Source organism: Orycteropus afer, unplaced genomic scaffold, assembly GCF_000298275.1.
Source record: "Orycteropus afer afer isolate SDZICR_OR568_19922 unplaced genomic scaffold, OryAfe1.0 scaffold00594, whole genome shotgun sequence".
In the NCBI taxonomy this organism is placed as follows: Eukaryota; Metazoa; Chordata; class Mammalia; order Tubulidentata; family Orycteropodidae; genus Orycteropus; species Orycteropus afer.
In genome coordinates, this window is record NW_006922181.1 from 1,073,307 (window position 1) to 1,091,489 (window position 18,183).

Sequence of the window (18,183 nt, forward strand, 5' to 3'; positions counted from 1 at the left end):
AGGAAAAAAAAAAAAAATTCTCATCTTATTGAAATTTTACTACTTGGTAATGCATTGAAATATATCAGAAGAATTTTTCCACACATCCTAATTTTGTGTGCAAGTTCTTTCAATTAGATAAATATTAGAGCAATATGAATTTTCCATATTCCTTCTAAATCAATATTATTACAGTCTAATTTTATTTGTTACACTAAATGTACTTTCCTTCTAGTTAAAAAGACTGTTAGGAATTTCCTCCATGTACAAAGCACTGGAACTTGTCACTCACTAAAAACTCACTGCCTTCATCAGATCCGACTCATAAGTGACCCCTCTTTGGGTTTTCAAGGCAGTATCACTACAGATGTAGATTGCCCAATCTTCTTTCCAAGGAGTGGCTGATGGATTTGAACCGCCAGCCTTCTGGTTAGCAGTCAAATGCCTTAGGAACTATGCCACCAGAGCTCCTTCAGAATAGTCACAGAATAATAAAAAAATAAAGTTTGTATTGATTGAATTTATCATTGGAATGAACAATTTCTAATGAAGAAAATTGGAGGATTATCAATGTAAATGTTAAAAGAACTTGGTGGTAGTATTGTTTTATGTTTTGATTGTATTTCCACGGAATAATTCCTATTCATCTTCCCTTTAAATTAGGTAAAAGAATTTGACTCAATATCTCGCTTGGATCAGTGGCTTACTACAATGTTGCTTCGTATCAAAAAATCCATCCAAGGAGATGGAGAAGGAGACGGTGACCTAAAATGAAATGTTTCTATCTTTGGGGCATGCAGCTAACTCCTCTTTATTTTTGTCTTGGGTCAAGTGTTCTTAATAGGATGCCCATGTAATGGCTTAATTTTGTTGCATATGTGACAGATGATCTGTGTATTATTTAAGCTCACCATGTCTGTATGATGGTGATCTGTGGGTATGATGTGTGATTCATGCTTATCAGAGCCCCAGAGTTTTCTAAGAAGTACTTCATAATCTTGTTCATATTTTGATATTTGCAGAGCCCATATTTAATTTTAACAGGTTTTTTTGTGTTCTTTTTCTTGGATTTGAGTACTGAACCTAATTGTTTTAATATATGCTTTGTATATTCTCTATACATTAACATCTGAGTATATTCTCTAAATGTATGTGCTTAGGACATTTGTGAGGATTGAGTTTATAGCTTGCTTCGTTAGAAATTGTGTATAGTTTTAGTATCTTATGACTATTTTGATGATTCTAGTGACAACTTCCAGTGCTTGTAATATTGTTTTGTATGCTAACATGTACATAGCAAAACTTCAGAATAGCTTGGGTGTGATGGCATCACTCACACTGTGAGGACAGGGGCCTTCTGGCAGTGCTTGCTTGTATGCATGGATGAGTGTCAAGATGGAGCTAACTGACTTGTACTTACACAGAAAGAGGAAGAAAATCTATGATAGACTAATTTTCCCTGTTCCTTTAGATACTTTCCTCCTTTTAGGTAGATGGAAATCCCTTTCTTTATACTCACATAAAGATATATTTTAATTGGCACATGCTTTTTCCCAGTTTTCATTTTCATATACTTTCTCATATTGATATAGTATCTTCAGTGCCACAGTCATTTTAAGTTTTGGTCAGGACTGTTAGATTATCTATGTCAAAGCTTAAAGATGTATGTAAATAATTATATCCATTCATTTAATCTGATGGGGATGAATCTAGTATTGGGTTTACTATATGCCCCACTTGTTTCTAAGGGACATGATTTTTCTTTTAGCTGGTGGAATGATTTTATCTTGTGTGTTTAAACTTTTTCCTGTTTATTTTTATTTAAATAATATATGCTCAAACAATAATTGGTTTCATAATGGATTTGTTACCAGGCATAACCCATGGTTCTTTCTAAATTGTGCTGCTGCTGTTAATGACAAGTGAAGGAAATTTCCCATGTTATATCCAGTATTAACAAGTATTTGAATGAAGTTTTTCTTGTGGAATGACCCTTGACTGGGATGAGTAGGATTGTGTTGTGCAGTGGTAGAATGGGTGTGCTCAGAACACGGGCAGAGCTAGGAAAGATGGGGGGTGAGGAATGGCTTGAATTGGTCAGTCTTAGAATGAAGGAGAAAGGGCAGGAAATGTAGTTGAAAAGAGCCAGCTGAGGTCATATTGTGCAGGTTCTGCATCAGTAATAATCACTGGGGTTCGTTCTTAAATACAATGAAACCTGGCCCTCACTTCAGGTAAAATTTGGAACGGAGCCTAGTTGCTACTTCATTTCCTATTGGAGTCCCTTATGAAAAAGATCAGAGAAAAAAGTGAGTTCTTACTGCTATTCCTTAGATATTCTACAACCAGCCAAATTTGGGAATTGGAAATTTGGGAGTAGTTTGTAGCTTATTTCCTCTGGTTTTAAGTCTCTTCCATTTGGAGCTCTGGTAGTGTAGTACCTAAGGCACTTGACTGCTAACCGGAAGGCAGTCGGGTCTGACTTGACAGCGCATAACAACAACAAACAACATTTGGAGAGCATTTAAACACTAGCTAGCCAAAGTGCTTGTTTCATAGTGAGTTTAAAAAGTTGTTTCCACTTGTTAAAAGAATTTTCTTGTCTGGCGATTAAAGTAAAAACCACTTGATCTTTTTTAAGGCAATTGTGTTTAGCTTTCATCGTGATCCCCTAACACACCCATCTAAAGAAGAGGTAGGGCTTTTAAAAATAGTATTTGTAAAATTTTGTTGTGTCAGTCAGTCATAGTTTGCATTGTAATAAACACTCGGATCAGAGCCTGGTTAAAGAATTTTTATTTTTTATTATTTCACATGAAAATAATAAAAATAACTGCAGTGGCTGTAACAGACCTGCCAGAAGATTAAAGGAAGATGACAAGTAACAGTTTACAAACTTAATTCTTTTGATTGTTCCATTCACATAGGATAGTACCATGTTTCTTTCAAGATGCCTACAAGTTAGGTTTTCAAGATTTGCAGACTTAAATGACAAAGCAGTGATTAGTTATGTTGTTATATTTAATGAACTGGGGTTAGTTCAAAGTCTAAATTTCTTACAGGAAAGCTTTGCTTTTTGTGGCAACATTTTTATAGCTTGTATCCTTTGTGTTCCTTGTTTAATGATATAAAAACAGTATTTTTGCACAGTTGTGACTGTGTGTGGTGGTTGTCACTGTAACCAAAGTATAGGTACTAGCCCTTGTAAAGTTGTTTCCTCTGATATTGTGCATTTAAACTGTCCAAATGCAAACTTTTATGACTTTTCTTTTGAGGTCTTGGCAGTACAGCATGTTACCTGTTACCTATCTGCCTGTGTTGTGAACTGTGACTTGTGAAGTACCAAGTCAGTCACTGCTGGTGTTCCCCTCTCTCATGCTTTTGGACAAAGGGTTATATTATGAAAACTTCCCATGTAATGATAAATCTACCTTAGCAGAAAGAGTATGTATGTTTTATGTGAACCTGTACAGTAAATAAAGTTGGAAATATGAATATTTTGACTAGTCTTTCCTAACTAAATTTATACAAATCAAGAATGGCTTCCTTTCCTTGAAGTTAATATTTTCTAGGCTCTGTGAATAGCCATTTGAACATCAATTTGACTATATTAAAACTTCAGTCACTTGATTGAAACTCAGTGTTATTGTTTTGCTGGTACTAAGGGCTTATAAGAAAACCCTAGTTACAGTGTACTGATATTTTCTACTAAATTTACATAATCACTGTGCAAACCTCACATTTTCATCCCATCCTGCTCCTCCCATTAAGAATCTTGCGTGAAATAGAGATAAGTATTGATCTGGGTGAATAGAAGGGCAATGTACCAAATGTGAGTGATCAATATGGTGGCACTGAGGAAGAGAAAGACATAGAGAGGTACATGGGAGGTACAGACAACAAAGATAAACCCTTTTGCACATGCAGTACTGTGTTGTCAGTGAAGGCAAACATGGGTATATGGGTAGATAGATGGGTAGACAGGCTGAACTAGTAGGTATGTCTGTGAAGCAGGGAGAGTATCCAAGAGCATGTACAGGGTTGGCAGACAATGGTCCTATAAGTTTATGTGTATGATCTGAATTCCCAGGTGTATAGTAGAGCTGACAAGAGGCAAGGTTGTAGTCACTGCTTGGTCACAGCCAGCTGACCAAGTAGTTAAACCTGTAGGCTCGGGACCATAGTCACAGGGGACATCAAGCTCAATTGGCATAACATACTACACAAAACATTGTTCCATCTCCTACTTTGGTGAGTAGCGACTGGGATCTTAAAAGCTTGCAAGCTGCCATCTAGATGCAATGATGGGTCTCTCCTCGTCAGAGCAAAGAAGAATGAAGACAACCAAAATTTCATGGAAACAGTCCTAGAGACTAGTACACCATCCAATCTGCAGCCTATATGAGACCAAAAGAACTAGATGGTGTCAACCACTTAGAAGGGGATCTGTGTAGGAGATCCTGGATAGAGAGGGAGAACAATGTGGAACAAAACTCAAAATCATTTGGAGAAAAAAAAAGGGGAGGGGGGGTGGGTGACCAGCTTTGCTGGTCTGATAGAGCCTGGTGGAACCACTGGGACTATGGCCCCTAGCTGCCCTTCAGGTCTCGAATTGAACTCACACCTGTGGCTTCCAGTCAAACAAAAGACAGGCATATGAGTTGAACATTTACCTGAGGTAGATACACTTCTTGGAGAGAACAAGCATGGGAGAAAGAAGGGCTGCTTATGCACAGGGAGACAGCTCAGGGGGCAGGAGTGCATGGAGGGATGGACACACGAAAGGAAGAGGTAACCAGAGTATGTGGAGGGGGAGCTGTTGCACTATGGTAAATTGTGGTCAATGTCATGAGACAAAAGTATATGTGAACTGCTGTATGGAAAGTGAGTTTGTAAATTTTCACCAAAATCACAATTAAAAAAAATAAAAATCTTGCTTGAATCCTTTAGGCTCTGAAATCCCTGCAGAGTTGAGAAGGTAATGGTTCCTGAAAGATTGTGGGGTAGTGGGTAAGTGAAGAACTCCCAGTCCTAACACCATCCTCCCCAAAAAACATGCCACTCAACTGTTTTGGTGGTGTATGTTTTTACACCTGTGTGCACAAGGACAGTACATGCCCCTAGAGAAGGTTCAAGCCCACCAGCTACTCAAGCCTGAAGTTCAAGAGGAAGAGGACACTGTAGGGATGGTACAGACTGGCTTGTTCTGTTACAGAGCAATATTTAGGTCATTGGCTTAGAGGATCCTCTAGTAGATTGATGACTATGTAAGGATCATCAAATTAAATTTTAAAAGATAAATGGTAGAAGTGGCCTTTCTAACCTAGAAATATCTCTGAGATGTTATTGATTATTCACAATTAGTTTATCATTTAAATTTCTCTTAGGATCAGTGTTTCCTAACACTGAGAAGCCGCCACGGTGGCTTAAAACATCGTTTTCCAGCCTTGGTAATATAATCCCTTTATAGGCTGGCAAAAATAATAGATGGCTTCTGGGACTCAAAAATTGAAATAACATAGCTAGATTGCACTCTGATTCATGTTTGTGGCTTGCTTTGCCACATTGGAGTCCAAATGGCAGGTCAGTTCACATCTGCTCTTGTTCAGTGATATACGAGCAAACGGTCACTTCCAAGTGGCAATGAATAATACCAACTTCAGTTAAGTGGACAAGCACCCATATTTTTTTTTAAATTAATTCCATAATTAGTGACAGGATATAAAATTTAACAGGTTAAAATTAAATTATAACTTGAATGTGTTAGTTTGGATAATCATCTACAGCAAAATCAAATTTCTTTTAAAATCATCTTTAATAAAGGTCTTCCCTGACCACAGGGCCTATTTCTTCAAACTGTACAATACAAATTTTGATTAAACCAAAAGCTGCTGAGACCTTTGGAGTTTGGGATGAGAGTATTTTTCACAAAATGGTTGGAAGCCACCAAATCAGCTCCTAAGTAGCCTTGATGTTTTGGAAAGAAAAATGTGCTAGCACACAGGGCACCTTCCTTGTTCAGGTATTTTTATGTGTTCTTTGCTCATTCAGTGTGGCTCTCTTTGGAAAAAGAGAACTAAGGAGAGATGCCTCCACAGATCTCTAATAGTCTTCCCATAGGATTTGTGGATGTTTTTCCACTGGTTTTTGGGAAAACCAAAAAAACTAAACTCATTGCCATTGAGTTGATTCTGACTCCTAGTGACCCCATGGAGAAATACCTATCATTAAAGAAATCTGTTTGATACACACTTTAATATTACGTTGAAGACACCGGCAAAAAAGAGTACCAAGTATAACCACTGACATACTTGGTAGTATCAAGCTGTACAAATTATTTATGTGTAAGCCAGTGTCTGTTTTACTCATTCCTAGGTCCTTTACATCTAAAGAAAAAATGTGAAATACAGATAGTTAAGAGGAACACATTTTAAAATAGAATACTAAATAAAAGCTTATAGACGCTGATCTTTAAATTTCATTATTTATAACAATCAATTAGACTTCTCAATTAAGAATTTTATTTCTATAGCACTAAATTCTAGTAATACAAATAAAATTACAACTGAAAAATTATTTGTATAAAGGAAACATTTATTAAAACAATTGTTTTGTAGAACTTCTAAAGAAACAAATTCAAGACAATCTTTCTTCCAGTAGATAACAAAATATTATTTAAATTCCTTCTCATCAAGATGACTTTATACCATAAAATAGTACATCAGCTGGGCAGGTTCTTTCTCCTCTAAGAATAAAATGGTTATTTGACAGATTTTGTTCTGAACACTAACATCAGAACTGAAATTGAAGTACTATCATCTTCAAGAGTAGGTGTAAAAATGTTATCAGTGCCCAAAACAGCTTATACTGACTTTAATATTTAACATGTTACAAGTTAAAAGAACATACACACTTAGGGGAAAAAATCTTCCCTCATTAGCTTCTCACAAAGTGCAGCTATGTCTTCATTCCTGAAACTTAACTTCGTCTTAGAAACTGGAATTGTTTTCACAGCAAGTTTAATAAATTAAAATGAAGGGGGAAAAGCAAATTAGTGAGAAGAATTCCTTTAAGATTTTCTTTTAAAATTAATGTTTTAAGTTACATGGGAATTAAAGCATTTACAAGCACACGGCAATATTCAAAGTTACTGGAACCAAAACTCAAGTTTAGCAAATACAGCAAAATTATTTTTTCACTGTGAATTTATTTTGAGCAGTATGTTCAGCAGGAGACAACCAAAGGAGGAAAAAGTTAGTTACTGGTTCTTCATAATCACTCTTAAGGTATAATGGAAGGTGAATGTGCCAAGGCTTTTGGTCCCTTCTGCTTGTATTCTTGCGTGTTCCCATGGAAACAAATATGTGGCAATTACTTGCATGATGCCATCTTTTGATATGGAAATGAGAAAGTCTGGGCCTCTGGAAATTATAGAAATTAAGTCAGAAAAACCTGGCAAAAATACTATGTGCCCTAAAGTTTTTCACAATCACTTCATTTTGCTCTTTTTCAGTAAAAGGACTACCCAGCATTCAAGTTTTCCTAAATTAACTTCTTAATTTTCTACAACAACTCTGCAACGACTATGAGGTTTTGCTGCTAGAATCTTTGGTAGGACAGCTTTCACCTAATCAATGTTTTAGGAATGAAACCAACCAACCACATGTCATTCCGAAGATTGACTTTATGCAAATTTGCTAGCTGCATATGTGAGTAGAGGTTAGACTGAGCTGTTTTGCACATGTTTAATTTGCTATTCCTTTTATAGTGCCTGCAAATAGGAGGAAAATGAAAGCAATACTCCATTTCTCCATTCCTAATTAAGGACTCCCAGAGCAGATCTGATATTCCTCAATTTGACAGGGAAGAAATACCTGAAGATACAAGGTCCCAGATGATTTCAGCATGGACTCAGTCATGGCAGTCAAAAAGACCTTAAAAGTATCAAGAGAAAGGAACCTATACAGAAGTTTAAGGCAGGGTGAGGGATTTGGGAGACTGTTAACCGCAATTTCATGAGTTGGATCAATGTGTTTTACAATTAAGTCAAGCAGTTGTCTAAACTTCATAAATATTTAAGATAACCAAGCATTAGAATGATTAATGCACACAACCTACCGTAAAATCAGGTGAGGTTATTTTAACTGCCTTGTTTGTTGATAAGTGTAGCTGAGATCATGCAGATCAAGATTTTTAAAGGAAAGCTTTGAAAAAATGCTTTGACAAAGACATGCTAGTTAACGGAAAATCTGTGGAAGTCATTCTTGCACACATCTTTGCCCATGGCATCATCTTAAGTATAGCTGTCGTACACTCAAAGATGTGTAGGACCAGGTCTGCCTGACATGGAACATCAAGTTCTTATTCCATGTTGGTCAGAGAGTGAAGTTGTGGGGGCATAGTGCCTGTCTGTGGAGTCAGTTCACTAAAATTACTGATGGCAGTGGTGAGCAAAGAGTCCTGGGATACCACAGAATCATCCGGCTTGCAGGCTGTGTCTGCCAACCTGTTCTCATGCACAGCAGGTATGCTACTTTGGAGTGGGGCCAGGTTGTGAAAATGGCCATTTTCTGTAAAAGACAACAATTTATCTGAAAGTTTGGATGACGTATATTCTTCATCAAGCTGTTCAGTCTTGTGCCCTTCATCATTCTTGGGTGAGCCATCTACAATAACAAGGAAAGACTTCCATGGAGTATTCTTATCATGTATCTACAAATCAAACACAAAACGTAAGTCAAGTACATATCCTAGTTCACAGATACTTACTAACAAAAGCATCTTTTTTTTTTTAAATTGTTATGTGGGTGAAAATTTACAGAGCAAATTGGTTTCCCATTGAACAATTCCTACACATTTTGTTCTGTCACAGTCACTATAATCCCCAATGTACCACCACTCTTCCCACTTCCTCCCTGTGTTTACCATTTCTATTAGTCCTTTCCTATCTTTTCATGCTTTCTGAGCTTTATCCCCAGGTGAATCCTGCCCTTTTGATCTCGTATGATTGACTTGTAATGAGTGCATACCTTCCTGGTTCATGTTATAGGCCTTGTATGTAGCTTAGCTGAAAGCTGAGCCACAAGGGTGAGTCAGTTCCTGGCTTGAAGGGTGTATAAAGGGCTGTAGTCTCAGAGGTGCCAGTCTCAGTCAGACTAGTAAGCCTGGTCTTTTTATGATTTTGAGTTTTGTTCCACATTTTTCTCCCACTCTAACCAGGAACTCCTACTGTGATCTTTTTCAGAGTGGTCAGGAGTGGTAGCTGGATACCATCTATTTCTTCTGGTCCCAGGGTCATGGAATATGGTGTTCATGTGATCCATAGGTCTTTGGACTAATGGTTCCCTTCTGTCTTTGATTTCCTTCATTCTTCTTTGCTCCAGATAGGGAGAGACCAATAGTTGGACCTTAGGTGGCCACTCACAATCTCTTAAGACCTCAGTTGCTACTCACCAAAGTACGACGTAGAACATTGTTTTGGTGGACTATATTATGCCAGTTCACCTTAGTGTCCCCCAAGACTATGGTCCCTGAGCCCCCAACAAGTAATTTTTTTAAAAACAAGTGCATTAAAAAAGAGTGACAGTCTCTTCAACTTAAATTTGGTTTCTAAACCAAAAAAAAACAAATGTACTACCATCAAGTTGATTCCAATTCTAGTGACCCCCATTGGGTTTCCAAAGCAGTCAGTCTTTACAGAAGTAGATTGCCCCATCTTCCTTCCACAGAGTGACTGGTGGGTTTGAACTGCTAACCTTCTAGTTAGCAGTCAAATGTGTTAGGCACTGTACCACCACAGCTGCAGCAAAATTTCCTTTCACTAACTGTCAAATCCCTCTCGTCTGTCCTCATCATCGTTGTAAGGAAGTACTTGTGGACTGTGCTTTCCCTGGGCCTTGAGGCTTGGTTCTTTGTTTGCCCTTTGAATGCACTCACTATGGAGAAAACCTGAAGAAAAATACCTGTTCTCTCATCTAAGCACATTATGGAATGACGACAAAGGCATTTCTGACTATTCATGGTTCTGTGTATCAAAGAATCAACAGTTTTTCATTTTAAATGAGTCACACTATTGCTTACTGAGGTATGCCGCCGGAGAGTGGACTTGTCGGTAAATGTCCGCCCACATGCGTTACACATGAATGGCTTCTCTCCTGTGTGAATCCGATGGTGGCGTTGGAGAGCGTTCAGCTGAGTGAACTGCTTACCACACTGATCACAACAGTAGGGACGTTCCCCTGAGATAGGAACAGAAGAAAATTAGCTTTTTGGTCTCTCCAACCTACTGTAATTAATTCTGAATGCACTCTGGAATAATGCTGTTTGCAAACCACTGGCAAAGCTTAAGCATTCCATTCTAAGGCAGGCTATGTTGAGAACAACGCAAGAGTCAACCTGTGATAGAAATTCAAATCTGCGATCCCTATTATATAGCAAGAGTATATGGCCTATACCAAAAAAGGCCAGAATCCATTCTTCCACCTGGTACAGTATCTACAGAAATTAGCACTATACTAACAGAGCTTTTTTTTTTTTTAACTCTTAAGTCCTCGATAACTGGATTTGCATATATATATGTATCTATAATATCACATATAGATCATTATCCCTAATTCTAACCTGAAAATTATTAAAATGTCCACATACCCACATTTATACGCCCTGTATACTGTCCTCAATAAAAACTCCAAGAAGTCAAGGGACGTGGTTGTCTCCTGTTGGCACACATAAGTAGTTCTACTTCCTCAGTTTCTCAGAGTCAGTAATGAATTGCCAAAGTAAAAAAATATTCTTACAACACACAGATTGGCCAAATTTCTCTCCTTAAGCTTAATTCCAAATAGCTTTCTAGTAACTCTAAAACCTTGGGGGTATTTTTCCATTACCAAACTGCCCATCTTTCTCTGGTGACATCCCAACTGTACCTGTATGGACTTTAATATGCTGGTAAAGTGAATTCCGCTGTGCAAAAGTCCTGAAACACACTTCACATTTAAAGGGTTTAGATCCAGTATGAATTCTATTATGATGTTTTAAATACTCCTTAGAAGCAAAACTCTTGCCACATGTTTCACACATAAAGGGTCTTTCCCCTGCATGGAAAAAAAAAAAAAAAAGGAGAGTAGTAGGTGCACTCTTAACACAACCTATATGCATTCCTCAATGGTTCCTAGTGGATGGCTTGCTTCATGTTCTAGTTAGAACTCATAAAACACCTGTTCACTAAAGCTGCTTGCTACTTGGTAAGAGTCGGTGTGAAGTATCCTTGAAAATACCAAGAATGATTTCATTAGACTACAATTCAGTCAGCTCACCATTTTGGAAATTTAGTCAAACAAGACAGTAATTATATACCCTCTTTCTGGCAGAATGGCTGAGTTTATTTTCAAAAAAGCATTTCCATGGATCTTTAATGGCATAAAAACGCTTCTTGAAGGGATGGAAGTTCAAAATGAATATATATGCATAGCTATTCTAGAGTAGCAACTGGACTCAATTTGATTGGATTAGAGGACAAGAAATAATTTTAATACCATCTTACTTTTTGTAGTTTTGAGTCCTTCGATCCCACAAATCAGACTCATCTAATTGTAAGGTGTGTCCCTGATTTGACAAACACAAAAATACAAATATTGGTTTTAATAAAATCTGAATCCATTCATATTTTCATCAAATGACCATCTCTGACTCAATCCTTCCATGTAGCCTGATTTTGCCCTCACCCCAAACTTCCATTAGATACCAAGCCTGCTCATTTTGCAGTCTAGTAATTCATACTGATAAAGGCTTCATCTCTGTGTCACATGTATTTGAACTTAGGCACACGACAGTAATTAGAAATAAAAGCAAGCAAAGGAGGAAGAACTGTATTAGTACAATAACCACAATATACAAATACAAATTAGGCTTGGTATACTTCTGTATAGTACATAATGAGGCTCTGAACCTAGGGTTACTGTGCTCAATCAGAGTAAAGCTAACTTAATTTTTCTCCCTCACATAAAATCTTATCACAGAAGTTTTGGAAAATAGAAATGAGAGAATCCTACCACCTTAATATACTACATAACAGTTGATTTCTTCTAATCCTTTATGTGCAGATTTTCAAGATAGTCAAGATTGACTGCCTAATTTTTTTTTTTTAATTCAACATTCTAGCACAAGTGCTTTTTCATACAGTTCAGAACCATTACACCAAATAGCTGGTTCATAAGCTGGTGGGTGGTTTACCAGAGTTTTCTAAACCACTTCTTCATGGTTGGACAATTAGATTGTTTCTAATTCTTTGTTATTAAAAATGGCAAAAAGATGGCTAATAGAATATAGCTTTTCAAATGCACTGACCTATGTTGCTTTAGTTATGTGTATTTCACTGTACATGAATTATATTTCAATAAAATGTATTTTAAAAAAAAGAAATAGCTTTTTCCATATTTTGGACAATTTATTTTAGGACAGATTGCTGGGAATGTAGTTCTTGGCCAAAACAACAGGAACTGTTTCATACCTCTTGATATGTAAGACCCACAAAGTAACTTCCCAAAGGGTCATATGCTAACTCATAGTGCTCCATGGTACAAAGGCCATCGCCCCAAGAACACCAGCACTGGATGCAACGGGCATTTTTGTTTGCTTGCTTAATAGATGAAAAAGCTGTATCATGGCTTTAGCCTATATTGCTTTAATCAATGTCAACTTCTAAATAAATCAGTTTCCTCCTACAGCTAAGAAAGACATTCAATCACAACAGCATGAGTATTTACCTGTGTGGCACCTTTTATGATAAATCAGCATGTGGTTCTGAGTGAATCTTGCACCACATTCATCACAGACAAAAGGTTTTTCCCCTGTATGAATTCTGAAAGTACAATATTCAGATGATAACTTAGGATATAATTCAAACCTCATTTTGCAATACAATTTCCATTCTAGCCTGAAAATCCAGGCTAGGCCTAATGAAAATGACAGAAGTGAATGGAAAAGAGGCCCATAATCTCCATCCCAAAACAAAATCCATTTCTTCACAAAGCCTACAGATTGGTATCCCTGTAAGACACCAAATGTTCACCCACATCCATTCATATGCCTCACTGTTCATGATGTAAGGCATTTGCAGGCAGACACCCAACTTGATGGCAGTGAGTTATTTTTTTACCATGCTTTTGCACGTTTTTAAAAACACTAAATAGCAATGTCTAGTATTTATTTGTCTAACATTCCCTCATTTAGAATAACCAACCACAAACACCTTAGGAACTATTGCTGACAAAATACATGATCAAAAATTTTACTGTCATTTCCTATTACTATAACCAGCCTACAGAGAATTGCTCTCAAAACACTGAAGAAACTTAGTTTCAGAGAAATATGTATAAGGATTTTAATTTCACAAATATTAAGAAGTAGCATTCAACCAGGATTTACTGAGCACTTCCTAAGCCAGTGTGGTGCAGTAAATTAACTTGTATGTCTTGTCTAGCCAATGTCTTTGTGACTCCCACCAGATGACTGGGTGATGTTGTTGTTGTTATGTTCCATCAAGTTGTCTCCAACTCATAGTGGACCCTCCTTGGGTTTCCAAGGCAGTATCTCTACGGAAGTAGATTGACCAAATTTCCTTCCGGGGAGTGGCTGGTGGGTTTGAACCACCAACCTTCTGATTAGCAGTCAAGTGCCTTAGGCACTACACCACCAGTAGGATCATGCAAATAAGATGTGTGGAACTCTAATGTGGGGGTTTATTAGTCTTTCATTTTGCTAGGCTTAAAATGGGCCTTCCCAGAGAATAAGGGGGATCTCACTGCCATCATGGGAGAAGAGCCAGAGGTGGAGTGAAGTTTGTCCTTGGACCCGAGATGCTGGTGCTGGACCTCCCTGGCAGAAACGACCAGCTGAGACAACTGCAGAAGAACCAAGAGGCATGAGACAGAGTGGCAAGCTTGCTGGCCCATGGAATGAGAAAGCCGAGTGCTTTTGGGCAGAAGCCTTTCTGGCAAAGTGGGATGCACATAGATGCACCTATCAACAACTAAAAGAGCTTTGTAACACCTGCCAGAGCAGGGCAGAGGCCAGGTCGAGAGGCATACCTGAGGGCATAGCAGAGGGGAGACTGTCATGATTGAAGAATTCTATTCTGAGTGTCCCTGAACCTGAATTGTAACCTGTTACTTCCCTAAAAACCCCATAATCCTGAGTACTGTCCGAGAGTTCCGTGTGACCATTGCAACCAGTTATCGAAGCCAGCAGAGTCATAGTGAGTGCTGTAGGAGAGACGGTTTGTGTCAGAGCTGGTAAAAAGGTTGGAGGGTGTTGGCATGTCTGGCCTCATAGGAATAATAAGTCTTGGGCTGCTGATGGTGATTCTGTCTTCCTCTTGTGAAGTTAGAGGTGGTAAGAAGATGCTGCCCCTATTTTTGCAGCCAAGTATTTTACACTTGGTATATAGAGTAAAAGACAACGAACAACAAAAGACCAGCCCAGGTTAGAGGGCAGATCTAGTATAGAATAGAAAGCAACTGCTTGTCTGGATTTCAGGTATAAATACTGAGAACTATAAGGAAACTTACCCAAAAAACTTAATGCTACCCACCTCCAGTTCAGAAACAAAAGAAAACAGTCTGTCCTGATTCTGGGTTTTAAACTATCCAATAACACACTTTCCAAGACAAGAACTAAAACATAAGACCACAGACATTTCCTAAGAATTATATATGCCTTAAATATCCTGAGGTCTTGAATGGGCTTGCTGGACCCAGATGGTCACAGAACCTAAGTTTAAAATGAAAAGCCAGGGAAAGAGAAATAAAGGTAATTGGCCCCAACTCTTCCTCCAGTCTAGAGCACCAAAAGCTACTGGGGAGAATGTGTTACTATCTGCAGTGGAGGTCAAGATAGCCTCTGGGGGCCTGGCATTCTTGGTAGTTTGGTAGTCTTCCACAGGAGCATGAAAGCTGAGTTCTGTACCTAGGATTCTGTGCTATAAACATGGAAAGCAGACGGCTGAAGGTCTAATCCCTTGGCTTGAGGGCCGTTGAAACACAAGATTTCCAAAAAGTTGAAGAAAAGCAATCTCTCATAGATTCTCTACCTAGAAAGAGATTTCAAAATAGTCTCCTTAACTTTTAAAGGGAACAAGATGTGAAAAATCTAGAGATATAAACATAGTGGTCCAAATCCTAGTACAACCTCAATTTCTCAGCATAATGCATTTCAAGAAAAGAAAATTCCAGTGAACAAGTCACATTCTGAAAAATATTTTAGAAAGATCTCCTATATTTCCAACAACACTCTAATATAAGAGTGAGACCTGCCCCTACCTCATGTGGGTCTTAAGTGCAGAAGGCTGAGAAAACTTGGCTTCGCACTCGGTACAGCCATAAGGCTTGTCACCGGTGTGGGTGCGTTCATGGAGCCTCAGGGCTGTCTTGGAGCTCAAGCCCTTGCCACACTGCTGGCACTGATGCCGCTCCCCACCACCCTCATGGACCTGCAGGATGTGCCTCTTGACGTCCTTCTTCCTTTTGAACTTCTTCCCGCAGAGCTCACACGGGAAGTGGCGCTCGCTGCTGTGCACATGGCGCTGATGGCTCTTCAGGTTGCAGCGGTTAGCAAAGGTCTGGCTGCAGGTGTCACAGCGGTAAACAACCTCAGCAGCAACTCCATGGTGATACTTGATGTGCTTCAGGAAGCTCTTCTCATACAAAAATGCTTTTTCGCAGGTGGTACACTTAAAGTTACTCTTCTTCTTATCCCCCTCATCCTCCTCCTCTTCTTCCTCCTCTCCTGCTTTTTGCATTATCTCTTCCAATTCAACAACATTACAGTCCTCAGTTTTTGGATTCACATCTTTTGTAACTGGCCCCATCTCAGTCCCCCCATTGTCTTGGGTTTGGTCTTGAGGGGGGGACTTGTAGTCCCCCACATCATCCTCAGCACTTTTCTGCTGCTCTCGCAGTCTCCTTGTGTATTTCTTTTTAGGGATTTCTACAAATACCTTTTTTCCAGCCAGTCTTCCACTAGCTCTTCTGATTTTTGGATAGGGAGGCTTAACCACATCTTTTTTCTTGTCTAGTTTTTCCTTGGCTTTCTTCAGTGGGATATCTGGCAGCATGCCATTGCTGATTCTCTCTACTGGATAATCTGAATCCAAAAGGCCATTGGAATGAGGACCATCCACAGCCACATTTGCCCTCAAGTCAGGAGCAACACTGATTTGGGAGCCACTGCTCACTTCTGCCTCCTGAGACTCTGAGAAATTCTGCAACTCCAAAAGTACCGATTCTAACATCTGTTTCTTTAATTGAAAACAAGTTTCTGATAAGTCCAAACATTTTAGCTTTTCAGCCATTTCCAACATTCGCTGCACCCGATCTTCTTCAACCTGTACCTTTGCAGTGTAGACAAACTCAAGAAATGAAGCAAAGTCAACAACTTGTACTTCATTTAAATAGACGTTAGTCCTCGTACCATCCACAGATTTCTCATTAAGGAACATTTCCTTAAAAAACTTGCTGGTAGCTGCCAGCACTGCTTTGTGAGCCATAAATTCTTCCCGGACTCCCTGATATTCCACACTGACAGTCACATCACACAGGTGGCCCAGCAGGCGTAACTGGTGCATTTCATTCAAAAGGTTAAATGGCGAGGATTTGGATTCCAGCAGAACTGCACCACTTTCCATCTTTCTTCTTCCTAAAATAAGCTTTGAAAACCACACAAAAATTATTTAATGCACACACAAGCACTGAAGTAAAATAACTAAAAACGAGAGGATTATTTCAGTTCTTCAGAGACTAGAGACAGCTTACCGAACCTGACTTTTCTCATGTAAAAATTCAAATCACATTTCACTTCTTAGCAGTTTTCTGAAAAGAAATCCTATGTATGAAAAAGTAAAATATTACCAAGATTTCTCCCAATAAATGATTAAAATGATGATCAGTGAAATATACTAAAGCAGTAATTTGATTCTCAAGACTATTTTCTAATTTGCTTACAGATACAGATCCCAAAACTCTAATACAATTATGGCAACAATAGTATCCAGTTCTTTGGTGGTCAGACAAACAGATAATTAAAACACAGCTGCCATAGCCTGGGAGCAAACCTTAGAGAATCAGTTCTGCCTTTGAAACCAGCCAACTAAATAGTTTCCATGAGGAATACTTCTTGGAAAAGTAGTCCACAATAAATGGCCATTTTTAACACCTCTGGTGGCACAGTGCCTAAGGCATTTGACTGCTAACCAGAAGGCTGGTGATTCAAACCCACCAGCTCTCCTCAGAAGGAAGGCTGGGCAATCTATTTCCATAGTGATACTGCCTCATAAACCCAAGAAGGGGTGTTTATGAGTTTGATGTGACTTCACAGCAGTGAGTTTGGTTGTTTTTTTTCTTTAAACACATTATTGGTTAAACACATAATAATTTGAACTACCATTACTCTACTGAACTAATGCAAGTTACGTGGCTTTTATAAGCTGTGTTACCTTGAGCAAGTAATTCAGCTTCTTTTTACCTCAGTTTCCTCCTCTGTACAGTGCCTACACAATAGGATACTGTGAGGCTTCAATGAGTAAAATCATGTTCAGTGATTGTAATAGTGTCTGAGACTTGGTGGCTAGTTGTTAATGGCTTCAAACGCACCAGCCATAGGTGCTATTATTATCCCCATTCCACACATGAGGAACTAACGAGGTAGCAAATGATTGTGCTAGAACTTGAACCTGGGCCTGGTGGAGCTCTCTAACTCACAATTCCAAACTGCTCAACACACCTCAGTCTTGTTATGTGCCAAAAGCTACTTTTATTCCTTTGATCTTTCCCCAGCAGTAGTCAATGCAAATCTCACACACCTACCCTTGCCCCTTAGAAGTCTCCTCTCCTTGGTTCTCTGTGGTTCCCCATCATGTCGGGTCATTTCTTCACCTTTGATGCTTCCACTTACTCCTCAGATTCCCAGAGAATGGGCTTTCTCCTCAAGACTCAGTCCCACCATTCACTCTTGAATCCACTTTTCTCTTCCAAGTTCACTTTGGGTCCTACACTCTCTACCTTCCCTCTATAAATACCTGCAGCCAGACCTTCTTAGAAACCACCTCAGACAAAATGTGTCTAGAGCAGAACATATCATCTTCTCTGAAGAACAATTCTTGCCTATACCCCTTTCCCAGAGATACCTGAGGTTCCAGCTGGCTCCCCAGAG

General features: G+C 38.8%; 2 protein-coding genes across 2 annotated transcripts in view; one reads left to right on the forward strand and one right to left on the reverse strand.

Annotated features, from left to right (window-relative positions):
- The window catches only part of NAPB (NSF attachment protein beta), a 138,624-nt gene extending 137,871 nt beyond the window's left edge, over window positions 1-753 (forward strand). Inside the window, exon 11 of the mRNA XM_007956250.2 lies at window positions 643-753. Within this exon, the coding sequence (XP_007954441.1) occupies window positions 643-753 (111 nt within the window). The remainder of the gene's footprint in view (window positions 1-642) is intronic.
- A 7,587-nt stretch (window positions 754-8,340) lies between these two features.
- Window positions 8,341-16,660, reverse strand: GZF1 (GDNF inducible zinc finger protein 1). The gene is made up of 5 exons (XM_007956253.1): window positions 15,297-16,660; window positions 12,744-12,838; window positions 10,905-11,072; window positions 10,060-10,217; window positions 8,341-8,691 (listed from the first exon to the last, which is right to left on the reverse strand). Exons 1-5 carry the CDS (start codon window positions 16,658-16,660, stop codon window positions 8,341-8,343), a joined length of 2,136 nt encoding a protein of 711 aa, XP_007954444.1.
- Window positions 16,661-18,183: the final 1,523 nt, after the last annotated feature.